Source organism: Sceloporus occidentalis, unplaced genomic scaffold, assembly GCF_023333645.1.
Source record: "Sceloporus occidentalis isolate IW3139 unplaced genomic scaffold, rSceOcc1.0.p SCAF_14, whole genome shotgun sequence".
Taxonomy (NCBI): domain Eukaryota; kingdom Metazoa; phylum Chordata; class Lepidosauria; order Squamata; family Phrynosomatidae; genus Sceloporus; species Sceloporus occidentalis.
In genome coordinates, this window is record NW_028316994.1 from 8,290,674 (window position 1) to 8,310,304 (window position 19,631).

The window sequence follows — 19,631 nt, forward strand, 5'->3', positions numbered from 1 at the left end:
ACTGTACCTATTAAAGCTGTTGGTATGCATAGGAAGTCAGTACTGATCCTCACACAAAATGGTAGGATTGGTAAGATGGGCAACAGATGGAAACCAAGAAGCCCCAGCCAACGTGTGAGATTTCCTGCATTCTCCTCCTTCCTAGAGCAATAGGCTATGAGCCATATCACCATGACAACATGCAAACCCCAGTTTGTGATGCTAGTTACCCTAGCAACATTGCCACTCTTTCCCCATATGCACCCTGTCTGGACCCTGCCCAGAAGGAGTAATTAGCAGTAAAGAATAATCAGCAGGAAACTTTAATTAACAAGGTGGTTTGGAACAGACAACAAGTGGAATGGGATTCCTATTAGGGGTGGCAGGACTCTGGTCACTCAGTCAAAGTCAAACACTGTTCCTGCCCCCAGTGACAGCAGGGTCAAATGAATAATACACAAGGCTAAAGAGGGTCAACCATTAAAGCTCAAGAGCTTCTGGGGTCACAGGTCACAGGATGCAGAGTAGCACATAATCAAAATTGAAAACCACAAGGCCAAAAGGATTACTGTGTTCTTAGGGAGCAAATATGAACAAGCCCATAAAGGGTCTAAGTTGACACAGTTTGAGTACCACAGCATTTTAAGAACAGCAAGTCATGGAGAACGTTCATATGTCAAGGAGTTCAAGGTGGAAGAAGAGGTCCATATCCAAGGAGTTGAACTATCAATGAAGTGGATGATCAGTAACAGCCACTGGGTAGCTTAAAGTTTCAAGGTTCATGAAAGGAGGTATAACGTTCAAGATGGCCGGAAGCTCACAAGTCAAAGTCCAGGGATTGTGGCCCCTACAGGTAACGTCAAAGTTCAAGGGTTACATCAGACATTCAACTTGTTTCCTCAGGATCTAGGACCTTGACATGGGTGAAAGGAAAGTGCCCACGGCGTCCATTCAGCTCACCCTCCCATTGGCCATTGACGTTCATCTTGGTGACAGCAATGAGGTCACCAACCTGTGGAGCATCAGAAAATACAAACAGAATTCAGAACAAAACAAAGACAATAGGGTCACTTGTATTCTCTCTGTATACAGTTTGCCCCCTTAACTTGCTCATATTTATGTCAAATAACTGGATGGCAGAATATGGCATAATCCAAGTACCTCTGATCTTTACTTTAAAAAAATGTCTCTGTTCTCATGGTCACAAAGAATAGCTTGACAATGGTAGTGGAGTCCCATGAAAGCATTGTGTTTAGCACCCCACACAGCTTCTAAACCAGTGATTCCCAAAGTTTGGACCTCCAGATGTTTTGGGTTTCAGCTCCCATAATTCTTGACAGTTGGCCAAGCTGGCTGGGGCTTCTAGGAGCTGAAGTCCAAAATGCCTTGAAGACCAACATTTGGAAATCACTGTTAATCTTAACTTTCCATATCCCAATATTTCCCCTCCTTCCCTTCTATCACTCATGCTTCTCCACAATTAGTTAAAGCTCTGCGAAGCCACAAACAAGGAACCTGTTACCCATCAGATGCTGCTGACTGCATCTCAACTCATCCTTCACCACTGGCTATGCTGGCTGATGGGAGCTGCAATCCAGTAACATCTGGAGGGCCATACACTCAGCCTACCCCTGGGCTACATAATCTTGCAGAACAGAGGTGGTCAACTATTGCTCTCCAGAAATGTTTGGCCTACAACTTCCATTAATCCTAGTCAGTATAACCAATGGTGAGGGACAATTGCAGCTGAAAACTATTTGGAGGGCCAGAGTTGCTCACAGCTGCTCCAAAGAGAACTGCACCACTACTTCCTGCCCCTTAATTTGCAAAACTTATTCCGATTGCATGGTTTTTGGTTTAGGGGTAGAATTGGGCATGCTTTTCTCATATAACAGTCAGACATGCATTTATTCTCCACGTTGTCCCACAATAAAGACTATCTCACAACTTGCCTCAAAGGCCAGTGCTGTCTTGTCACTGGCACCAGGCACCCGTCGCTGCACTGCTCTTGCTATTACTGGAGCATGGCAGGGGGCACCATGGCTGCTGGGATGAGCATATGGACATGGCTGGACATAGGGCACGGGTATCATGCCCACACGCCCATCTGCACGCTGCGCTGTCCACCACTGTTCTTCAGGCTTGGCCAATACCCTCAATGGTTCCCCTTTGGTGAAAGGGAGGTCTTCTTGATCACGGCCTACAAAGTCGTAGAGGGCACGGACCCATTCACCTGCAGGAGGTGGCTGGGCAGAGGCAGGGGCTACAACCCGACCCACAGGAGCTACAAGAGTGGTGGTGTCCAGGTAGTGAAGGCGGTAGAAATCTAGCAGAGCGGGGAAGCCATCAAACTCATGCTCCCCAATCCGTAGGCGCCCAGGCAGGCTGTTTATGATGTAGTGAGAAACCTGAGAGAGGCAAGAGGAAAAAGAAAAACATCAAACCAGAGCTCTCTATGGTCGCCAAAATTCAACCACTTATGTATAATCAAGGCCTCCCCCAAGTTCTTCAGCTACTCCAACACAGACCCTCCTACCCTGTATATTTCTCCCCCAAGACATCTAAGAGATTGGAACTCACCTTGGAGTTCTCACTGACTGAGAGCACATAGTCCCCAGGGCAGGTGGTGCTGTCCCGTACCAGAAACGTTCCATGCCGGTGGCCCTGCAGACAGGCAGCTGCTTCTTGCCGGCTGAGTGCCCCCATATACCACTCATGAGCATCCCCAAAAGCTGACATGGCTTGGGGGAGCATCAGAGGGTGGGCAAACCCACCAACCCCCAACTGATTATTATCCCCAAGAAAAGCGATACGGTTGCCCTGGTGTCTGAAAGCACCTTTGTTACAGGGGAGTTACCCAATTAGAAATCTATGTGGTAGATTCATTTAGCAGCTCTTGCCTCTTTCAAATTTAAGGTGACCTTCAAATAATTATATGCAGCCCCCTCACTGAGAAATAAGCTTCTTCCACATGTAGTGTGAACCATCCAAATCTGATTTCCCTTCAGAATACCCCACTCCCCCTACAAATACCTATTTTAATGAAGGAAGTATTTTAGGAATGCAAATAAAGCTTCGACACTGAAATCCTTAGTATAAAAGGGATGCCATAAATGGGATCCCTCCCAGCTCTAATTTAATTTTCGGGAATTACAGCTCACTTTCCTAACTAATGCACCCTTCTAGAAGTTAATTATCTGCTCAAAGACAAATTCTACCAAAAAAACCATCAGCATACAATATACAACACAGCCACGTAAGAGGCCTATGTACAATGCAACACATGTATGGGATCTTTAGGTTCTCTGGTGTCCATACAAAATTAAGAGCATTTCCTTATGTTCCTTAAGTACATTTGGAAAATTGAAAATGTCCACAGAAGCTCACAGAAGTGATATGATCTGATTGTACCCTCAGAATTCTTCAATACCCCACAGAGGTTATCAGCACCTCACAAAACGTAACAGAATAAGATTAGGAGATACAATCCTTACACAGGGAATTATTTCACTCCTAACCGAGAGTCACTTTCCAGAACCGTAAAACGAACAGCCGGTCTGTGCATTATAACTGCTCTTGCAGAAAAATGCCTAACTCCGATTTAACCTACAAAATAATCAGAGGGGATCATCTCCCAGAAACAGAGGAGGCCATTAATTCCTATTGCCATGAAAAGGCTATGGTCCTCTGGAGAAAGCTTTAGTGTATCCCAATTAAAGCCTGCTCCCTCAAAGCTACCCAAGAATAAAACCCACACACAACCTGTGGGGCAGGGAAGGAAAACCTAGCACCTTTTCACACCTCCCCACCCAAAAAAGCAGCACAATAATAATAGTAATAATAATAAAGACACCTCCACAAACGAAGACCCCCAAATGCTCAGCTCAGCCTCCCTACAACCTTCTGGGGAGACCTAGGCAGCCCAGAGCCCTAACCATCCATGCTGCAAATCCCTGCCCCACCTTCCCTTCCCATGTGCACCCCTTACTCCTTCCTAGCATCCTCAGGAAGGAAGAGCCCCCTCAAAGCCTCAATGCTGCATTGCAGCCCCTTCGAGGCAACATGGGAAAGGCTCTCACAATAAGAACACAAAGCCCCCTCCCCAAATCAGCAGCGCTCTCCAGCATGAGGCCAGTGTGCCCCAGCCCCACAACAACGCCCCTCAGCCCCATGCTCCCCCTCCTCAGTCAGGAGAGCCCCTGCTCCTTCCCTCAGGGACCAGGGCATCCTGGCTCCCTTCCTCCGGCTCTAGCCCATCCGAAACCCGGACTTATGGCCGGCAGCGCCTCCTTCTCCTTCCCCTTCTCCCCCCCTCCTCCTCCTCCGCCGCCGCCGCCGTCCTCTCAAATCACTGCCCCAATGCTGATTGCAGCTCCGGCGGCGGAGGTGGCGGGGCTGATGGGAAAGTGACGACGACGCACCCCTCCTCCCTCAAACGGAGGAGCGCCGGCCATTTTGAGCCCGGGCACAATAGGCGGTGAAGCCGCGCTGAAGCCGGCAGCGCCATCTTGGTTGTGGGCACTGGGCCCAGTTTCCAAGATGGAGGCCTTTTTACCTCTTTCTCCCCCCCCCCCCCCAACACACACACACTGTGAAAGCTGCTTTGGGTTTTGTGGTGGATACTGTGGCTGTGGTAAAACACTGCTTTTGTGGTGGATAATGTGCCTTGGGCAAGTTCAAAGAGAAATAGAAAGTAGTGCAATTAAGGCTGAAGAAAATGAGATGCAGAGATATAGAGAAAGAAGGAGGGGGGCACTTGGCTTAACATATGAAAGGGATCTAGGAGTCCTAGTAGACCACGAGTTGGACATGAGTCAACAGTGTGATGCCGCAGCTAAAGAGGCCAATGCAATTCTGTGCTGCATCAATGTCTCTAGATCAAGGGACGTAATAGTGCCACTCTATTCTGCCTTGGTCATGCCTCGCCTGGAAGAATCCTGTGTCCAGTTCTGGGCACCACAATCCATAAAGGCTGTTTAGAAGCTGGCATGTCCAGTGGAGGGCTGCCAAAATGGTGAAGGGTCTGGAAACCATGCCTTATGAGGAAAGGCAGGGAGCTGGGTATGTTTAGCCTGGGAAAGGGAAGATTAAGAGGAGATGATAGCCGTGTTTAAGTATTTGAAAGGGTGTCATACTGAGGATGGAGCAAGCTTGTTTTCTGCTGCCCCAGAGAGCAGGACCTGGAAGCATGGATGCAAGCTCCAGGAAAAGAGATTCCAGCTAAACATTAGGAGGAACATCCTGACAATAACAGCTGTTTGACAGAAGAACACTTTCTCAAAGTGTGGTGGAGTCTCCTTTATTGGAGGTTTCTAAACATAGGCTGGATGGCCATCTGTCGGAGATGGTTTGATTGTGAGTTCCTGCATGGCAGAATGGGGTTGGACTGGATGGCCCTTAGGGTCTCTTCCAACTCTATGATTCTATGAAAAAGGACGCTGAGAACCTGGAGTGTGTCCAGAGTAGGGTGAAGGGTCTGGAAAGCATGTCTTTCTCCTCATTATTATTAATTCATGCTTCTTAGTCCTGCTCAAAATGGAGGACATTTTGGAATTCATCCTGGACAGAAAGATGAAATGTAGGGTATGTCCTGGAAAAGGAGGGCGTCTAGCCACCCTGGACTTATGGCAACCTGAAGATTAAGCTATCATGGGGTTTTCTTGGCAAGTTTTGTTCAGAGGAGGTTTGCCCTTGCTTTCCCCTGAGGCTGAGAGAATGTGACTTGCCAAAGGTTTTATGGTCCTGTTGGGATTCAAGCCCTAGTCTCCAGGAGCCACAATCCAACACTCAAACCACTATGCTACGCAGGGTGGCCATAAACTGGAAATGACTTGAAGGCATACAACTACAAACAATAACACACAGTAATTCCACCTCCCTTTTTAAAATCTTTATTTCTATAGCAAAAATATTTGCTGAAGGGGAATAATGATGAGAGGATCCATTGATTAGCATCTTTTGAATAGATGCTCAGTGGGATTATCCAAACTCATATTCTGATCAGCACTCCTTGTTGTTACTCTTGTCTGCCTTCAAGTTGTTTCTGATTTATGGCGACCCCATAATGGGTTTTTCTTGGCAGAATTTCTTCTGAAGGGGGTTGCTATTGGCTTCCTTAGGCTGAGAGAGTGTGACTTGCCCACAGTCACCCAGTGGGTTTCCATCGACAAGATGGGATTCAAACCCTGGTCTTTAGAGTTGTAGTTGAACACTCAAATCACTATACCATGATGGCTCTATTAAGAGGTGTTCATCCATTGAACATCCCATGCATGCCTGTTATTTGCATATAATCATGTCTTAATCTACTCAGCCTTGTAATGAAGCTGGTTCACCCAAGGTCCAGACACCTGCTTTCTACTAGGCTGCTACCAGCAGTAATCTCACTTTTGGCAGGTCACTATTCTCTTGCTCCCTTTGACAACAGCTAAACAGGAGTATGAAAACAATTAGCATACCCTCCTTTTTTAGGGTTGTAGCTGTTAATGTACCAGCTAATGCAGGTCAGATGCTAGACCCAGTCCAATTTTATTCCATATTGTGGCCAACTCTACAAATATTTGTTGTGGTTGTTGTGTGCCTTCGTTTCCGACTTATGGCAACCCTAAGGCAAACCTATGATGGGGTTTTCTTGTGACAATTTCTTCAGAGGGGGTTTGCGATTACCCTCCTCAGAAGCTATGAGAGTGTGACTTGCCCGCAGTCACCCAGTGGGTTTCCATAGCAGAGCCAGGCTTTGAACCCTGGTCTTCAGAATTGTAGTCCAACAATTAAACCACTGCACCACACTGGCTTTGTTAATTACAGGTGTTTATGCATACCTCATACCTGCACCTAATCATGTATTAACCTACTCAGCCTAGTAATGAAGCTGGTTCACCCAAGGTCCAGACTCCCGCTCTCTACTAGGCTATGTGTCCAAAATAAAGCAGCAATCTCATTTTGGGCAGGTAGCCAATCTCTTGCTAACTTTAACACCTTGATGCCATCTACAACCACAGCTAAACAGGTGTATGAAAACTATTAGCATAACATTCCCTTTAGGGTTGTAGCTGTTAAAGCACCAGCCAATGCATGTCAGGTGCTATATCTAATCCAATTTTATTCCATATTGGCCATAATAGAAATAGAAATGCCAATAAACATGTTGCAACGAAACATAGATCATAGATTGTTATAATCTACCACCTACAATGTGGTACATTGTGTAAGGAGAGTATTGTGGATCGAGTGTTGAAGACCAGGGTTTGATTCTCTGCGCAGCCATGAAACCCACTCAGTGACCCTGGGCAAGTCACACTCTCTCAGCCTCAGGGAAAGCAATGACAAACTTCCTCGGAACAAATCTTGCCAAGAAATCCCATGATAGGTTTGCCTTAGTGTTGCCATAAGTCAGAAACACACACACAGGTTGAGTGAAATTAGTTATCACATTTGCTGAGGTTGACAGAGAAAATTTACCTAGGAGTCTGCATATCAATTTTGATATTCATCTTCAATCTACTTAGCCTTGAGTAGACTCAAGATAGATATAAATGATTGGAATGCAAAAGTAATTAACAGAGCAGAACCATGTAAGTAGGATAATCTGGTCTAGGCTCAAGAAATGAAGTCAGAGAGCAACTTATTGAAGTTTGTGAGGCCACCAGTTTGTCTACGGCAGACACATTCTTGAGGTAACCAAAGAGTGAGATGACTGCACACATTGACATCACTAAATGACCAATACAGAAATCAAATACATTATATAACTGGAAGCAGAAGATGGAGTAGCTCCATTCTCTTTGCAAAAACAAGACCAGGAATAGATTGTAGCACAGGTCATAAGTAGCTAATAGAGTAAAGCTCAAGTTTAAAAAACAAGTACACTAAATTTATCACCATGCCAAAATATAACCTGAAGGACATCCCTGTAGATTCTAAAGACCATGTAAGGACAGATTTGCACTACTAAGCCTAACTGACTGGGAATCGCTAGAACTCTGTCCTAAAACCAGGGACAGTCTCAGGGAAGAAAGCAAAAAACAAACACCCTCCCCCCCCAAAAAAACCCCAACACACTACTATCTGTAGCCAAAGAGAAAAGAAAAGCCTTATTGGATGACAGATGAAACTCTAAAATGGGTAAGAACAGAAACAAAGCAAAAGGTGACAGACGTTGCATCCACACTGCAGAAATAATCTGGTTTGGCACCACTTTAACTGCCATGGCTCAATGATATGTAATTCTGGGAATGGTAGTTTGGTGGGGCACCAGAACTTTGGTGATTCTCTGGCTGAAAACCGTCTAAGTTTCCCACATTATTCAGTGCTACCTCTATACCATTCTTTAGGAGGGTAGATAGGGAAAATAAAATAGTGGGGTATGTCTTGACATCTACAGTAAAATCAATGTTTTTTTTAAAATGGGAGCATAGACCGCATGCCAGTTTAACTCTTGTTGGCATAAAGTTCTCTTTACCTAACCTGATGATTTTAAATTAGTGCTATCTGGGCTGGTGCCAATATGAAAGCTGATTAACCTGTTTCTTTTCTTGGGTGTTAAGGGATGCTCTGAGCAGAAATATATAGGCTCAGTTAGATTAGCTGCTTGGAAGATGATCCTATAATCCAACTAACAGCACAGATTCCATAATGACTCTCCTCTCGCCCCCCTGCATCACTTCTTTGCACTTGTTCATTGCTTTCCATGGTCATCCAGAGCCATTTGTGAGTAATCCTCACCCTCATGTTATGCAGATCTTTCTTTAACCACATGCCTGAGTCAAGGAGACAGTGATCTCTGTTCCTTGGTTGGAACTTGTGGAAGGATGTGGAGGTGACAAAATCAACAGATGAATTTTTAGATGCGTATGTCCCTACTTCTGATCTTTCTAGAAGTCTTAGGCCTGTTACAGACTGCCAAGATAAAGCTGCTTTGGGTCTCTTTGGAGGTATGCTGTTTAAATGATGCATGCATCCTAAGAATCCGGAAGCTGCACTAAAGCTGCACTCCAGTGCTTAGGAATGGAGTGTGGCTTTGGCACAACCTCCAGACTCGTAGGACCCATGCATTGTTTAAACAGCATACTTCCAAAGAGACCCAAAGCAGCTTTATTTTGGCAGTCTGTAACAGGCCTTAGTTGGACTAATAAGATTGTGACAAATGTGGCTCTTTCCTTGATCTGGCCACCTGAACAATATAAGGGTCTGCATCTTGTAGTCACAGACATGCAAAGTATGCTCTTAGGGATTTTTTGCATGGACAAAAGCTCAGGGCTTTCTGGCTCATTGCTATGACACAAGACTACTTGATTAGTAGGTCAATTTTTGGTAAAAATACAGCAAAGACACAAAGATTACAGTGGCTCATCCACATCTGCTGGACTTAGGGGTGAAGGACCCCCATAAATGTGGAAAAACTGCAAATAAAAAAACACTATTCTTTTTACCTAAGAGAACACCTGTCTGGGATCTCAGGTTCTACAGTGCAACTCTCTATGATCAACATTTGCCAAACGCTGATCACAAAATCCTGCTGGGCGACCTATAAGCACCTAGAGAAATGTCTTCTCTAGGAACCTCTAGGGGTTTTCCAACACAACTGTATGTTTTCCAACACAACGTCTGGCAGAGCTGCACTGGAAGACTTAGAGATCCCTAGAGAGACAATATTAATCAAACCCACAAAGAATCAAATCCATAAAATTCAAAACCACAAATGTGGAGGGCCAACTGTATATGACTGAGAAAACTCAGTATTTTTGAGAGGTGTTCACTTCTAAAGGGAAACATTAAGACCCAGATAATGTTTATAGATAGGCAGAGTAACATAGTAAAGTTTCCGTCAAGAGGCTGAAGAAGCCTCCTTCAAAGCACTGTTCACTGGTGATCATCTATCCCTTAAATCTATTTCCCTTACATTTTGTGGGAGGACAGAAGAATGACTAATTCAAGCAAGGGAAGGAGAGAAGATGGAATATACATACAATTAAAAAATTGAGATTTTTTTCCCTCTCCTAACTAGTAACTTTGGCGGGTTACACACCGCCATTAAAGTACGCGCAGAGCGTGTACTAGGGTTAGGGAGGTGCGGTGCTTCCGCACCTCCCTAACCCTAATACGCGCTCCATGCGTAAAAAATGACAGCGGCCATTCCAGACGGCCGCCGCCATGAGGACGTCACAGCCGCCTCTATATGGGGCGGCGCGGACGTGACGTCCTCGCTCCGCGCCAGGGCGCCTAGTGCACCCTTAGCGCGGACCAGGAAGGAGCTCCATTTCGGAGCTCCTTCCTGGTTTGCGGCACTGCTTTGCGTCGCTGGGCACAGCCTTCAGACGGCTACGCCCAGCAAAGCAAGGGAGAAAGGGGCCAAGTGGCCCCTTTCTCCTCCTCCCTGCCGCCGCGGGGTGTCCTTGGGGCTTGAAGCCCCATGGACACCCCTTTTCAGGCTGTGGGGAAGCGGCGTTTTGCCGCTTCCCCGCAGCCTGAAAAGCGGCAGATTGGGGCCTCAGCAGCTGCTGTTCTGGCAGCTGAGGCCCCGATACACCGGGGAAAGGGGCAGGTACAGCCCGCCCCAAATGGGCGGTCTGTAACCCACCTATATCTGGAATTTGTTTAAATTTTAAAACATATATAGATATACAAGACAATTACATCCTACATTATTTGCCACCTTGACTCCTATATATGAAAGTTCAAGTCTAGTTCTTCAAGAGAGTTCAGTGCTCACTTATGCCACTGATAACTTGCCACATATATCAAGACTTTCAGGTAGCAGGAAGCATGATTTCCTGTGCCTGGAAAAAAATGCTGCAGTGAATGACTATAGAAGAAAGCTTTTGCTCACTGAAAGACAAATGGGAGATATTTTTTTAAAGAATCATAGGCATTATAATATCATCTTAGTCTCTTTCAGCTCTCCCTGAAACATGCAACATTTCATTTTGTTGTCCAAGAAAAGTGTGTGCAAGTGCTTAAACTTTTCCCCAAATCTAGCAACTGAATTCCTCACTGCAGCAAATGCCCTCCATTTCATCTCTATTAAAGACAAACACAGGAGCTGTGTAATTTGCTTTATTATAAAATGCAGCAATTCTTATAAAAACAATAATATCAAACACATATTATAAAAATGACAGCAGTAAAAAATCAACAGAAAAAAGAAGTCTTCCTTGCATTGGGATACTTGATTTTGCCAGCCTGAGCCAATGCCCATTCTACATGTCCACCACTTATATGAAGAGATCCTCATGGCAACCTACAGCCCTGAGGAAGAGTCACATTTCCCTATCTTTTTTTTTAAGGCTTGGAGTCTCTTAACGCAATTTGATCTCAAAACAAATGCAGTTGATGTTCTGACAGTCCGGGGGCTGGTAGGTGCAGGCACAGTCACAGAGAGGACACAAGCGAGGAAAGGAGCATGTCCCTGGCTCCCAGCCCTGTTGGAAAGAAAGGAATACATACATGGTTAACCTGCGCTATCACTTGTATCATTATCTATCAAGAACCTTCAACAGATTGGGAACAACAGATCACTAATACAAGACTACTGAAACGTGGGAGATAAATATTTTTTAAAATAAATAAAAATAGATGGATATGAGCAGTTCTGAAGGTAGGTCTGAATATGGAGGTCACGTTCCTTTCATGATTTCTGTGTAGTGGGTGTGTGAAAAGAATGCCCCTGCTCTGGAACACCTTCTGCAGGTCTTCCTTCTCTGTCTTCCCACTTCCATTTCTGACCCATCTGATCCCTCCCTCTTTTTCTTCACTGTTGTAGATTATTTTGATTAAGGCAGGATTTTAGATCGAATTAAAAAAAATACGCATTGCTGTTTTAAAGAGTCTCCTTCCCTGAAACAACTCAGGTAACTTGTGATCTCATCAGTGGGACCTCATAATTCCTAATGTACAACATGCTGGCTTTCATTATTCATGCAGGAAGAATTTGAGCCTCCCAGAAGGGGAAGAAAATCAATTCCCAGTTTTTGCTTTGAAGACAGCTCAATCTTCTCTGTATTTTCATAGTGCATTTTCTTCCTAGCCATGCTTGACCAACTGCTCTCCAACCCAGAAATTAACTCATTTCTCAGTCACTCTCTACTGTCTCAGGGCTGCCATCCAATTGAAGATATTGTGCATCCCAGTCCTATGTGTGTTCTGCTCTGTTGTGTTCAATTAATGCTTGCTCCTGTCAAAGTGAATACAAGAGTGCCACTTTAGTGCATCAGTTAAAACCCATACAATTGGTCTATTAGTGAGTTGATTAAGTTTCACAACTGTGCTTATCCTAAAAACAACTGCTTTGAGGTCAAAATCCCTCTTTGTTTTTAAGATGATCACAAATGCATTGCAACAGGCATGACCATGGAAGAGGTATTCTCTCCTGAGAGAAAAGGGCCTCTTTTAAGACAGGGATTCAATGTCACATTACAGCCCTAGTAAGTAGTCACAGAAGTTTGCAATATCTGATTTCTTCCAAGGCCAACTTCTGTATTAACTGGAGTAGGGAATCTATTCCCAAGAAAGAAGTCTATCTGAGAAGCATCCGTTACTGTACCACCTAATTGCTTCTCAGATAGTGAAAATCTATAATAAAGTTTGTGTCTCTTGGCAACATGCCAAATAGAACTGTTTCCAAAGCCAAATCTAACATCATTGTGTCTGGATTTTATTTTTTTCGATGTATATCTCACTTTTCTCCTGCCAAGGGACCCAAGGCAACTTACAAAATTTAAAATAAAAGTTTAGCTAAAAAGATACTATTACAAATATATATTTTTTTAAAAAAATAAACACTGGTTCTGGCAAAAACACATAGTTAAAACATATTTCAATTATAATTAAAAACATACAAAATAAAAACAGAAACACACCTCTCTGCAAAATGATTAAAATCAGTCAAAGACCTGCCTAAATAAAAAGTTCTTAAGCAGCTGGCAGAAAGAGAGCAGGGAGGAGGCTAACTGAACTTCCTGTAAGAGAGAGTGCCATAGTCATTGAAAGGATTCTCTCCTATGTCCTCACTAACTGCATTTATGATGGTGGTGGGACCCTTGGGCAGCTCATATGAGGGAAACACGTTTAAAAATGTCCCCATTGAGACATGGGAGATATGGTTGGAGAAAAGGGGGATACAGTTAGATAAACAGTCTAGATAGTGTAGGATTTTAAAGGTCATAACCAGCCCATTGAATTCTGGTCAGAAATAGACCAGCTGCCAGTGAAGCTGTTTCAGCGTGAGACTTACATGGTTAACCTGCACTGTCACTTGTATCAATATCTATAAACAACTTTGAACAGATTAGGAATAATATGTCAATGACATTTCATTACCTGTTAGCACACCCTGCCTACCTGGTGCCATATTTTTGGGTCCCTATATTTCATATCTTATATCTGGAGACAGCATGTTTTTGAGAGATTGATGACCTTTCAGGAATACTAGGTCAGGTTCCCAAGATCAAAAGAGTGTGTCCCAAGACATGGGTGCATCCAGGTAATGGAACAATCAAATCTAGATGGGTGTGTTAAATCCTCCCAGCCAAACTTCCCTGTCCATCCATCCTGGGAATATCTGATCTAATCACTGTTTTTGTAATTCCAAAATTAAAGCCATCAACCAGTCTGGAATCCCACTGTTGATTCCTGGGAAAGGACATCTAGTCTTTGTTACCTACCAAGATAGCCCATTGCACGGGACTAGATTTTAGGTATAAATCTTAGTCCCAGGAACCTAGCCTCTGTGCACACAGCCAACATACATCTCTGTGCTCTATGTTCTGGGTTGCTCTCAGACCTCCCATTCTGAACCACTCCAGCTTTCTTGGCATGCTCACAGTATGCATACATTTGTCCCAGGCTGCCCTCCATGTATGCACCTGTGCTACCCTCAGACCTCCTAGTTTTAGACACCCCAGCACTCATCAGAAAGGTAATTATCACTCCCCTGCAAATCCATCAAACTCTGCTATCCAGTTTCCATATTTCTATTTCGCTTAGCTCTGAATGGTGTGCAGTGTGAACTGCTATTGTGTGTGATTGCATTTTGCATATTTTCTAAATAAAAACCTCTTAATTCACCCCAAAACCTGGCATTCTCCTCAGTTATTACTGGTATAAACAGGTGGAAATGGTGCTAAGGTTACTCAGCCTCTTGCTAAGCTAATTTCCCCAACAGTTAAAGTAACATTGTCATAATAGATGGGGACCCTCCTAGTCTGCCACCTTTCTATGGGTAATAAACCTTGTAACCAGTCCATGTCAGTAGCTAGCCTGCAACATTTTGGACCCACTGGAGTTTCTGAACAGTTTCCAAAGGCAGACCCATGTAAAGTGTGTTACATTAATCCAAATGGAATCTAATTAAGCATGTGTCACCACAGCCAGATCTGACTTATCAAGGAACAGGCCCAGCTACCACATTAGTTTAACTCTGCAAACACATTCCTGGTCACCACTGAAATATGAGCTTTCAGGCTCACATCTGGGTCCAAGAGTATGCCCAAACTATGAACCTGAGATTTCAGGGGAAGTGTAACTCCATCCAGCTCAGACTCAATCACATAAAAGCTTCCAGTAAGTTGTTGCTACTCCAGAACAGTGCTACTCAAAGTGGTGGTCTGTGAACCAATATCAGTCCACAAGGTTCTAGTTGGTGGCCCACAACAATTTCCAGGAATGAAAAATGCTGTAAGTAATGGGCTGCACCCCTTACACACTGGGGGAAAATGCTGTTGGTCCACCACATGAGCAGCCTTAGAAAATTAAGATGGAATTCTACCTGCAAAATCTCTCTTGTTTTCCTTAGTCCCTCTATTTTTTCAACCCCACTGCTCCACAAAAAGATCAGAAACCTTTCCACTAGATCCAGTGGGGATGAAGGCTGATCACTGCCACTCTCCACATTTTCATCTACTAAAGCATGGACTCCCTTTCCACATGAGACTGTAGTATAGTTTGTTGAACCTGTGGAACTCTGGCCACTGATACTTCCAAACAACCAGTCCTGTGGTACATCTACATACAGATGCTGCATTCCCCCACTTGACATAGTATATGAATAAAAACATTTTGTTTATTTAGTGTGCATATTTTCACTTGCAAATACATATACAGTATATTGATATTTTAATATATTATAAGGAAATAATAATATTCAAATTAGAACAGTTTTATGTAAGTAAATTCAAAATTTAACTCAACACATGTGTAAATTTTACACATAAAAAGATTTGGAAAGAGGAAGAGGAGAAAGGATGAGGGCCTTCAAATCTCACCCGCCCGCCCGCGAAACTCTTCTGCTTCTCCTGGAGGCCCTGCCCCACTGTTTGAGAACCACTGAACTAGCCAGTTAGGCTGGGGAGAAAACACTGAACAGGGAGACTCACATTTGTGCAGGAACAGCAACGATCCAGACAGCGGGCTGGAGAGGGCAGCACACAGTCACATGACTCTGCACAAGCCATACAACATTCACACATGTTTGGCCAAGTCCTCTTTTCACATGAACAGCAATTGGCACAAAGACCTCTGGCCTAGGAAACAAGAAGAAAAGAAACACCCAACTTGGTTCACCCAACTTGGTGTTTGAGTGGGAAAGTATTTGCATCTCTACTCTCTCCTATTTATGCAAACGTTCATGCTTTATTTCTTGGACTGAAATGCTGCAGGTAATCCAGATTTGCCAGGTCAGCAACAATGGATGGTGGCTAATGCAATCTGACAATGGAAAATTGGGAGTTGAAATGTGTTTTCTTCCACATACTTTGGGGACTGTCATGTAATACTGTTATTTTCTGCAAAGGCAGGGACTGTCCTAAACATTAGCAAGGTAAATTTAGCACTCCTTTGCACATGCTCTCTAATGAACTACAATACCATTATATGCTGCTAGACTTAAGGGAACACCATTACTGTAACATACTATGGGAATCACAGATCTAATCTTGTTTGTTGTTGTTGTTGTTATTAACTGCCTTTTGAGGTGGCTTCAACTCATGGTGTCCATGTTGCTGAGACATCTCCAAGACTCCCTGTCTTCCACCTCTCTGCTCGTATATCATTCCACATCAAAATCCCCCAGAGCTTGGAAAAGTTATCTTTTTGTAGTGTAACTCCCAGAATTTTCCAGCCAGCCACCAAGGGTGGTTAGGGGATTTGGGGAGCTTCAGTCCCAAAAGTATATTTTCCAAGTTCTGAAACAATTCAATACTTTTTGCTCTTTTAAACTGTCTTCATCCAATCCCCGAGTTACCAGAAGACACTGACGGAGGACCAGAACCAGGGCAAGGAGTAGCAGGTAGGAGCCAACAACCAAGAAAACGATGGCAGGGAGGGGCAGGAACAAAGTGGCAGCAAAAGGGAGGTCTGGTGGAGGGTTCAACGATGGAGTCTGTAAGGCAAACAAAAGCCAAAGGGGAAGGGGATAATTCAGAGTGGAGAGTAGTAGGAAAGGGTATAAAATTACATGAATGGAGAGGCGGGATATATATAAATAAAAACTATTACTATTATTATTACATTAAAGTCCAGTCTCTAACATTATGCAGCACAGCAATTAAATACCACAGAAATGAAAAGAGGATGTTTCAGCAAGGACAGGAAGCACATTCTTCAGCTATGTAGCATCTCTAAAAGAGAAATTCAGGGAAATACTGGAGGTATCAGTCCAATAATGCCACAGATCCCTTATTGGTTCTCTGTTCTTGTTGACTGATGATAACACCTCATCTGTAATACTTCAAAGTAATGTTGAAGGTAAGGCATTACCAGCCTTCCTTTTCTTGGATCTCCATACAGCAACACATTATTCAATCCAATTCCTGTCTTCATTGAAAGAATCACCATCAATTCTGCTCCCACATGGCAAGGTCTGGAAACATTTGAAATGGAACAACTGGTCTTTAAACAGCTAGTGCACAGTACCCCAACCATGACAAATCAGCCTTACACTACATTCTGCAATCTTGCTGAATATGCTTCAGAACTGGTCCATAAAATACTTGTTACAGATATTTAGTGCTAGGCTTCAGATAACTCTAGGACTCATATTGGGGGGGGGGGGGGGTCACCAGAATCTTTGTACTTGATCACACAGCTTGAAATCCAGTTTGTTCCCTATAGTCAGGCTGGAGAGGAGCATTGGGACAGCTTGTCTGCAAAGAAAGAGAAGGAATACTGATGCACAGTGGGTGCCCTACTTTACAAGTGGGGAAACTATGACCCATGGGCCACATGCCAGCCTCTTTTCAAAACCAGGAAAGTTACCTGGGCTGCACTGGCAGCATTTTGTGTATGATAATATCCAGATGCAGTCCGAATTAGGATTCAAATGGGCAAAGGTAAACTGTTTTTTTAACTGTGCGCTAAACTCCATAGTGGACTGTTCCCATTTTCATCCACCCTAATTGCCAATAATGAACCCACAAAGCCACTGGGATCATGAGGATGAGTTCACTATGCTCCCCCAAAGGTTTCAGATTTAGTCTACTTACTGCCATTCCTCAGTTCCTGAACTAGGCTTCAGCCCCTGGAGGCTCCATGGATGTCAAAATACCTGGAGAAAGAGAGGAGTAATTTCAAGTTACTACTGACCAAAATCCTATCCCTTTCTGCAGTTAACAGATCAATCTGTCCTAAAGGAAACAACAGTCTGCTAAATTAAACAAAAAAGCCTTGACTTACTCATTAATAGTCAAGCCCCATCAGCACTTTCCTATGTCTAAACTCAAGTGCTACCGATTTTAAAGAACTCTCAACTATACTAAAGCTAGTTAAAACTTAAGGTCCCAAAGCTCTTTGACTATAACTCTCATTAACATTCAGGATTCATTTTCAACTTCCCCTATAATTTCCTTCCTCAGATGCTGAACTTTTCTACTCCTATTTAATGAATACCAACGAGATTCTTCAAAGGCATTGCCATGTCAGTCTGTAAAGTTAGTATGTAGAGAGATTTGGTAGCATCTTTGACACCAACTGAAAGAAGTTGGCAGCATGAGCTTTCCTAGGCTTCAGCCTACTTCCTCAGGTGCATCTAAAACGTGTTTTGCGTCTCAGAGGTGCCACATCTTTACATCCGAACAGAATCCTTCTCCTTCCACCTTCAAAGTTCCCTTTTTCCACCCCCTCTTCCCTCCTGATATATTTGCGTCCACACTGGGGAAATAACCCGGTTTGACACCGTTTTGACTCTTTGTCTGGCTGTTTGGTATGGAATTCTGGGAGTTGGAGTTTGTTGTGGGCCCAGAGCGGAGACAAATTAAAGAGGTGCCAAACCGGGTTATTTCTCCAATGTGGACGCAGTCCCTCTCATTCTCTCTCTCGTCCTCTCACCGATGAACCATGAAGGAAAAGAAATATATATATATATATAGAGAGAGAGAGACACCGCTTTCAACAACTTCGTGATGTAAACAAAAACGACGCGGTTGCCTTGACAACTGGCCCGCACCAGTTCCCGGAAATGACGCATGTAAACCGGAAGTGGTGCTACCGAAAGCCCGCTTTTGAACCTCACCTTTACGCACGCTCCACTTTCTTGCTTTTGGCTTCCGACGAAAATGCGGCGCCGGCACCGGAAGTGACGTCACCGACGACGGAGCCCATCTTAGAGACCGCTTTTAGCCGCACTGGCTCAATGCTGAGGGGATTTCTGGTTCACGCCGGAAATGCGGCGCTCGCACTGGAAGTGACGTCACTTGATGGAGTCCGTCTTGGAATGTTCCATTTGGATAATAGAAGGGGGAATGAAACCCAATCTAAATCCGAACCACACTGCGGAAATAATCCAGTTTGAGAGCGCTTTAAACGCCCTGGCTCAATGATAAGGAATTCTGGGAAATGTAGTTTTGTGAGGTGTTTAGCCTTCTCTGTCAGAGAGCTCTTGTGCCATAATGAACTACAGTTCCCAGGATTCCCTAGCACTGAGCCAGGGCAGTTAAAGTGGTCTCAAACTGAATTATGTCTGCGGTGTGTTTTGGCCCATAGACTACAGGATTAAAGGCACTCCCGCCTCGCCGGCATCGACGACTGTTAGCTAATAAGTCTCGGTGTCTAAATGCAATGTGTTTCTCTTCCTTTAAACTGTAACCCTGAATTGTTATTTTTCCTTTGTCCTTCCCTCAATCCGAAATAAAATGGAAACATTTCGTGAGGCAAATCTACCCAGCAACAAGCTCATCAACTCGATTGATTGGGTCTTTGTCCCAACCAATCACAGTCCGAGTTGTGAAGGGCGGCAGGAGACGCGCCGCTGAACGAGATGCTGCGCATGCGCGCTGTACTTATCAGTCCTAAATAACCCTTACAAATTGGCGCATGCGCACCGTGGGTTGCAAAGGATACACTGATTGAGAGAATGTGTTTTTTAAAAAATTCTTAGGATACATCGGCACGATCATGGCTCCATCCATCCTTAAGAATCTTGGGATTTGTAGTTTTGGGGAGGCACCCGCACTCTTTGGTAGAGAAGGCTAAAGCCCTTATAAAACTACAACTCCCAGGATGGCGTGGGATGGAGCTACAGCGCTTAAAGGGGTGCAGTGTGGAAGCAGCCATAGTGGTGCAATGGGTTGAGTGATGGACCAGGACTCAACTGGGTGACCTTGGGCGAGTCACACTCTCTCAGCCTCCACGGGGAAGGCAATGGCAAAAACCCCTCTGAAGAA

General features: G+C 44.2%; 2 protein-coding genes across 12 annotated transcripts; both read right to left on the bottom strand.

The window, feature by feature from the left end:
* Positions 1-286: 286 nt before the first annotated feature.
* On the bottom strand, positions 287-4,471 carry LOC149303771 (crk-like protein). The gene is made up of 3 exons (XM_089479950.1): positions 2,560-4,471; positions 1,932-2,387; positions 287-991 (listed from the first exon to the last, which is right to left on the bottom strand). Exons 1-3 carry the CDS (start codon positions 2,731-2,733, stop codon positions 866-868), a joined length of 756 nt encoding a protein of 251 aa, XP_089336076.1. The 5' UTR covers positions 2,734-4,471; the 3' UTR covers positions 287-865.
* Positions 4,472-11,021: 6,550 nt separating this feature from the next.
* Positions 11,022-19,429, bottom strand: LOC149303772 (uncharacterized). 11 transcript variants are annotated; one of them, XM_089480475.1, is made up of 7 exons: positions 18,482-19,429; positions 17,457-17,518; positions 17,048-17,117; positions 16,732-16,834; positions 16,175-16,354; positions 15,351-15,497; positions 11,022-11,399 (listed from the first exon to the last, which is right to left on the bottom strand). In XM_089480475.1, exons 4-7 carry the CDS (start codon positions 16,807-16,809, stop codon positions 11,277-11,279), a joined length of 528 nt encoding a protein of 175 aa, XP_089336601.1. In that variant the 5' UTR covers positions 16,810-16,834; positions 17,048-17,117; positions 17,457-17,518; positions 18,482-19,429; the 3' UTR covers positions 11,022-11,276. The 11 variants fall into 11 exon arrangements, with proteins under 11 accessions (XP_089336601.1, XP_089336603.1, XP_089336600.1 ...); XM_089480477.1 differs by lacking the exon at positions 18,482-19,429 and adding an exon at positions 18,298-18,384; XM_089480474.1 differs by lacking the exon at positions 17,048-17,117.
* Between the last annotated feature and the right edge of the window lie 202 nt (positions 19,430-19,631).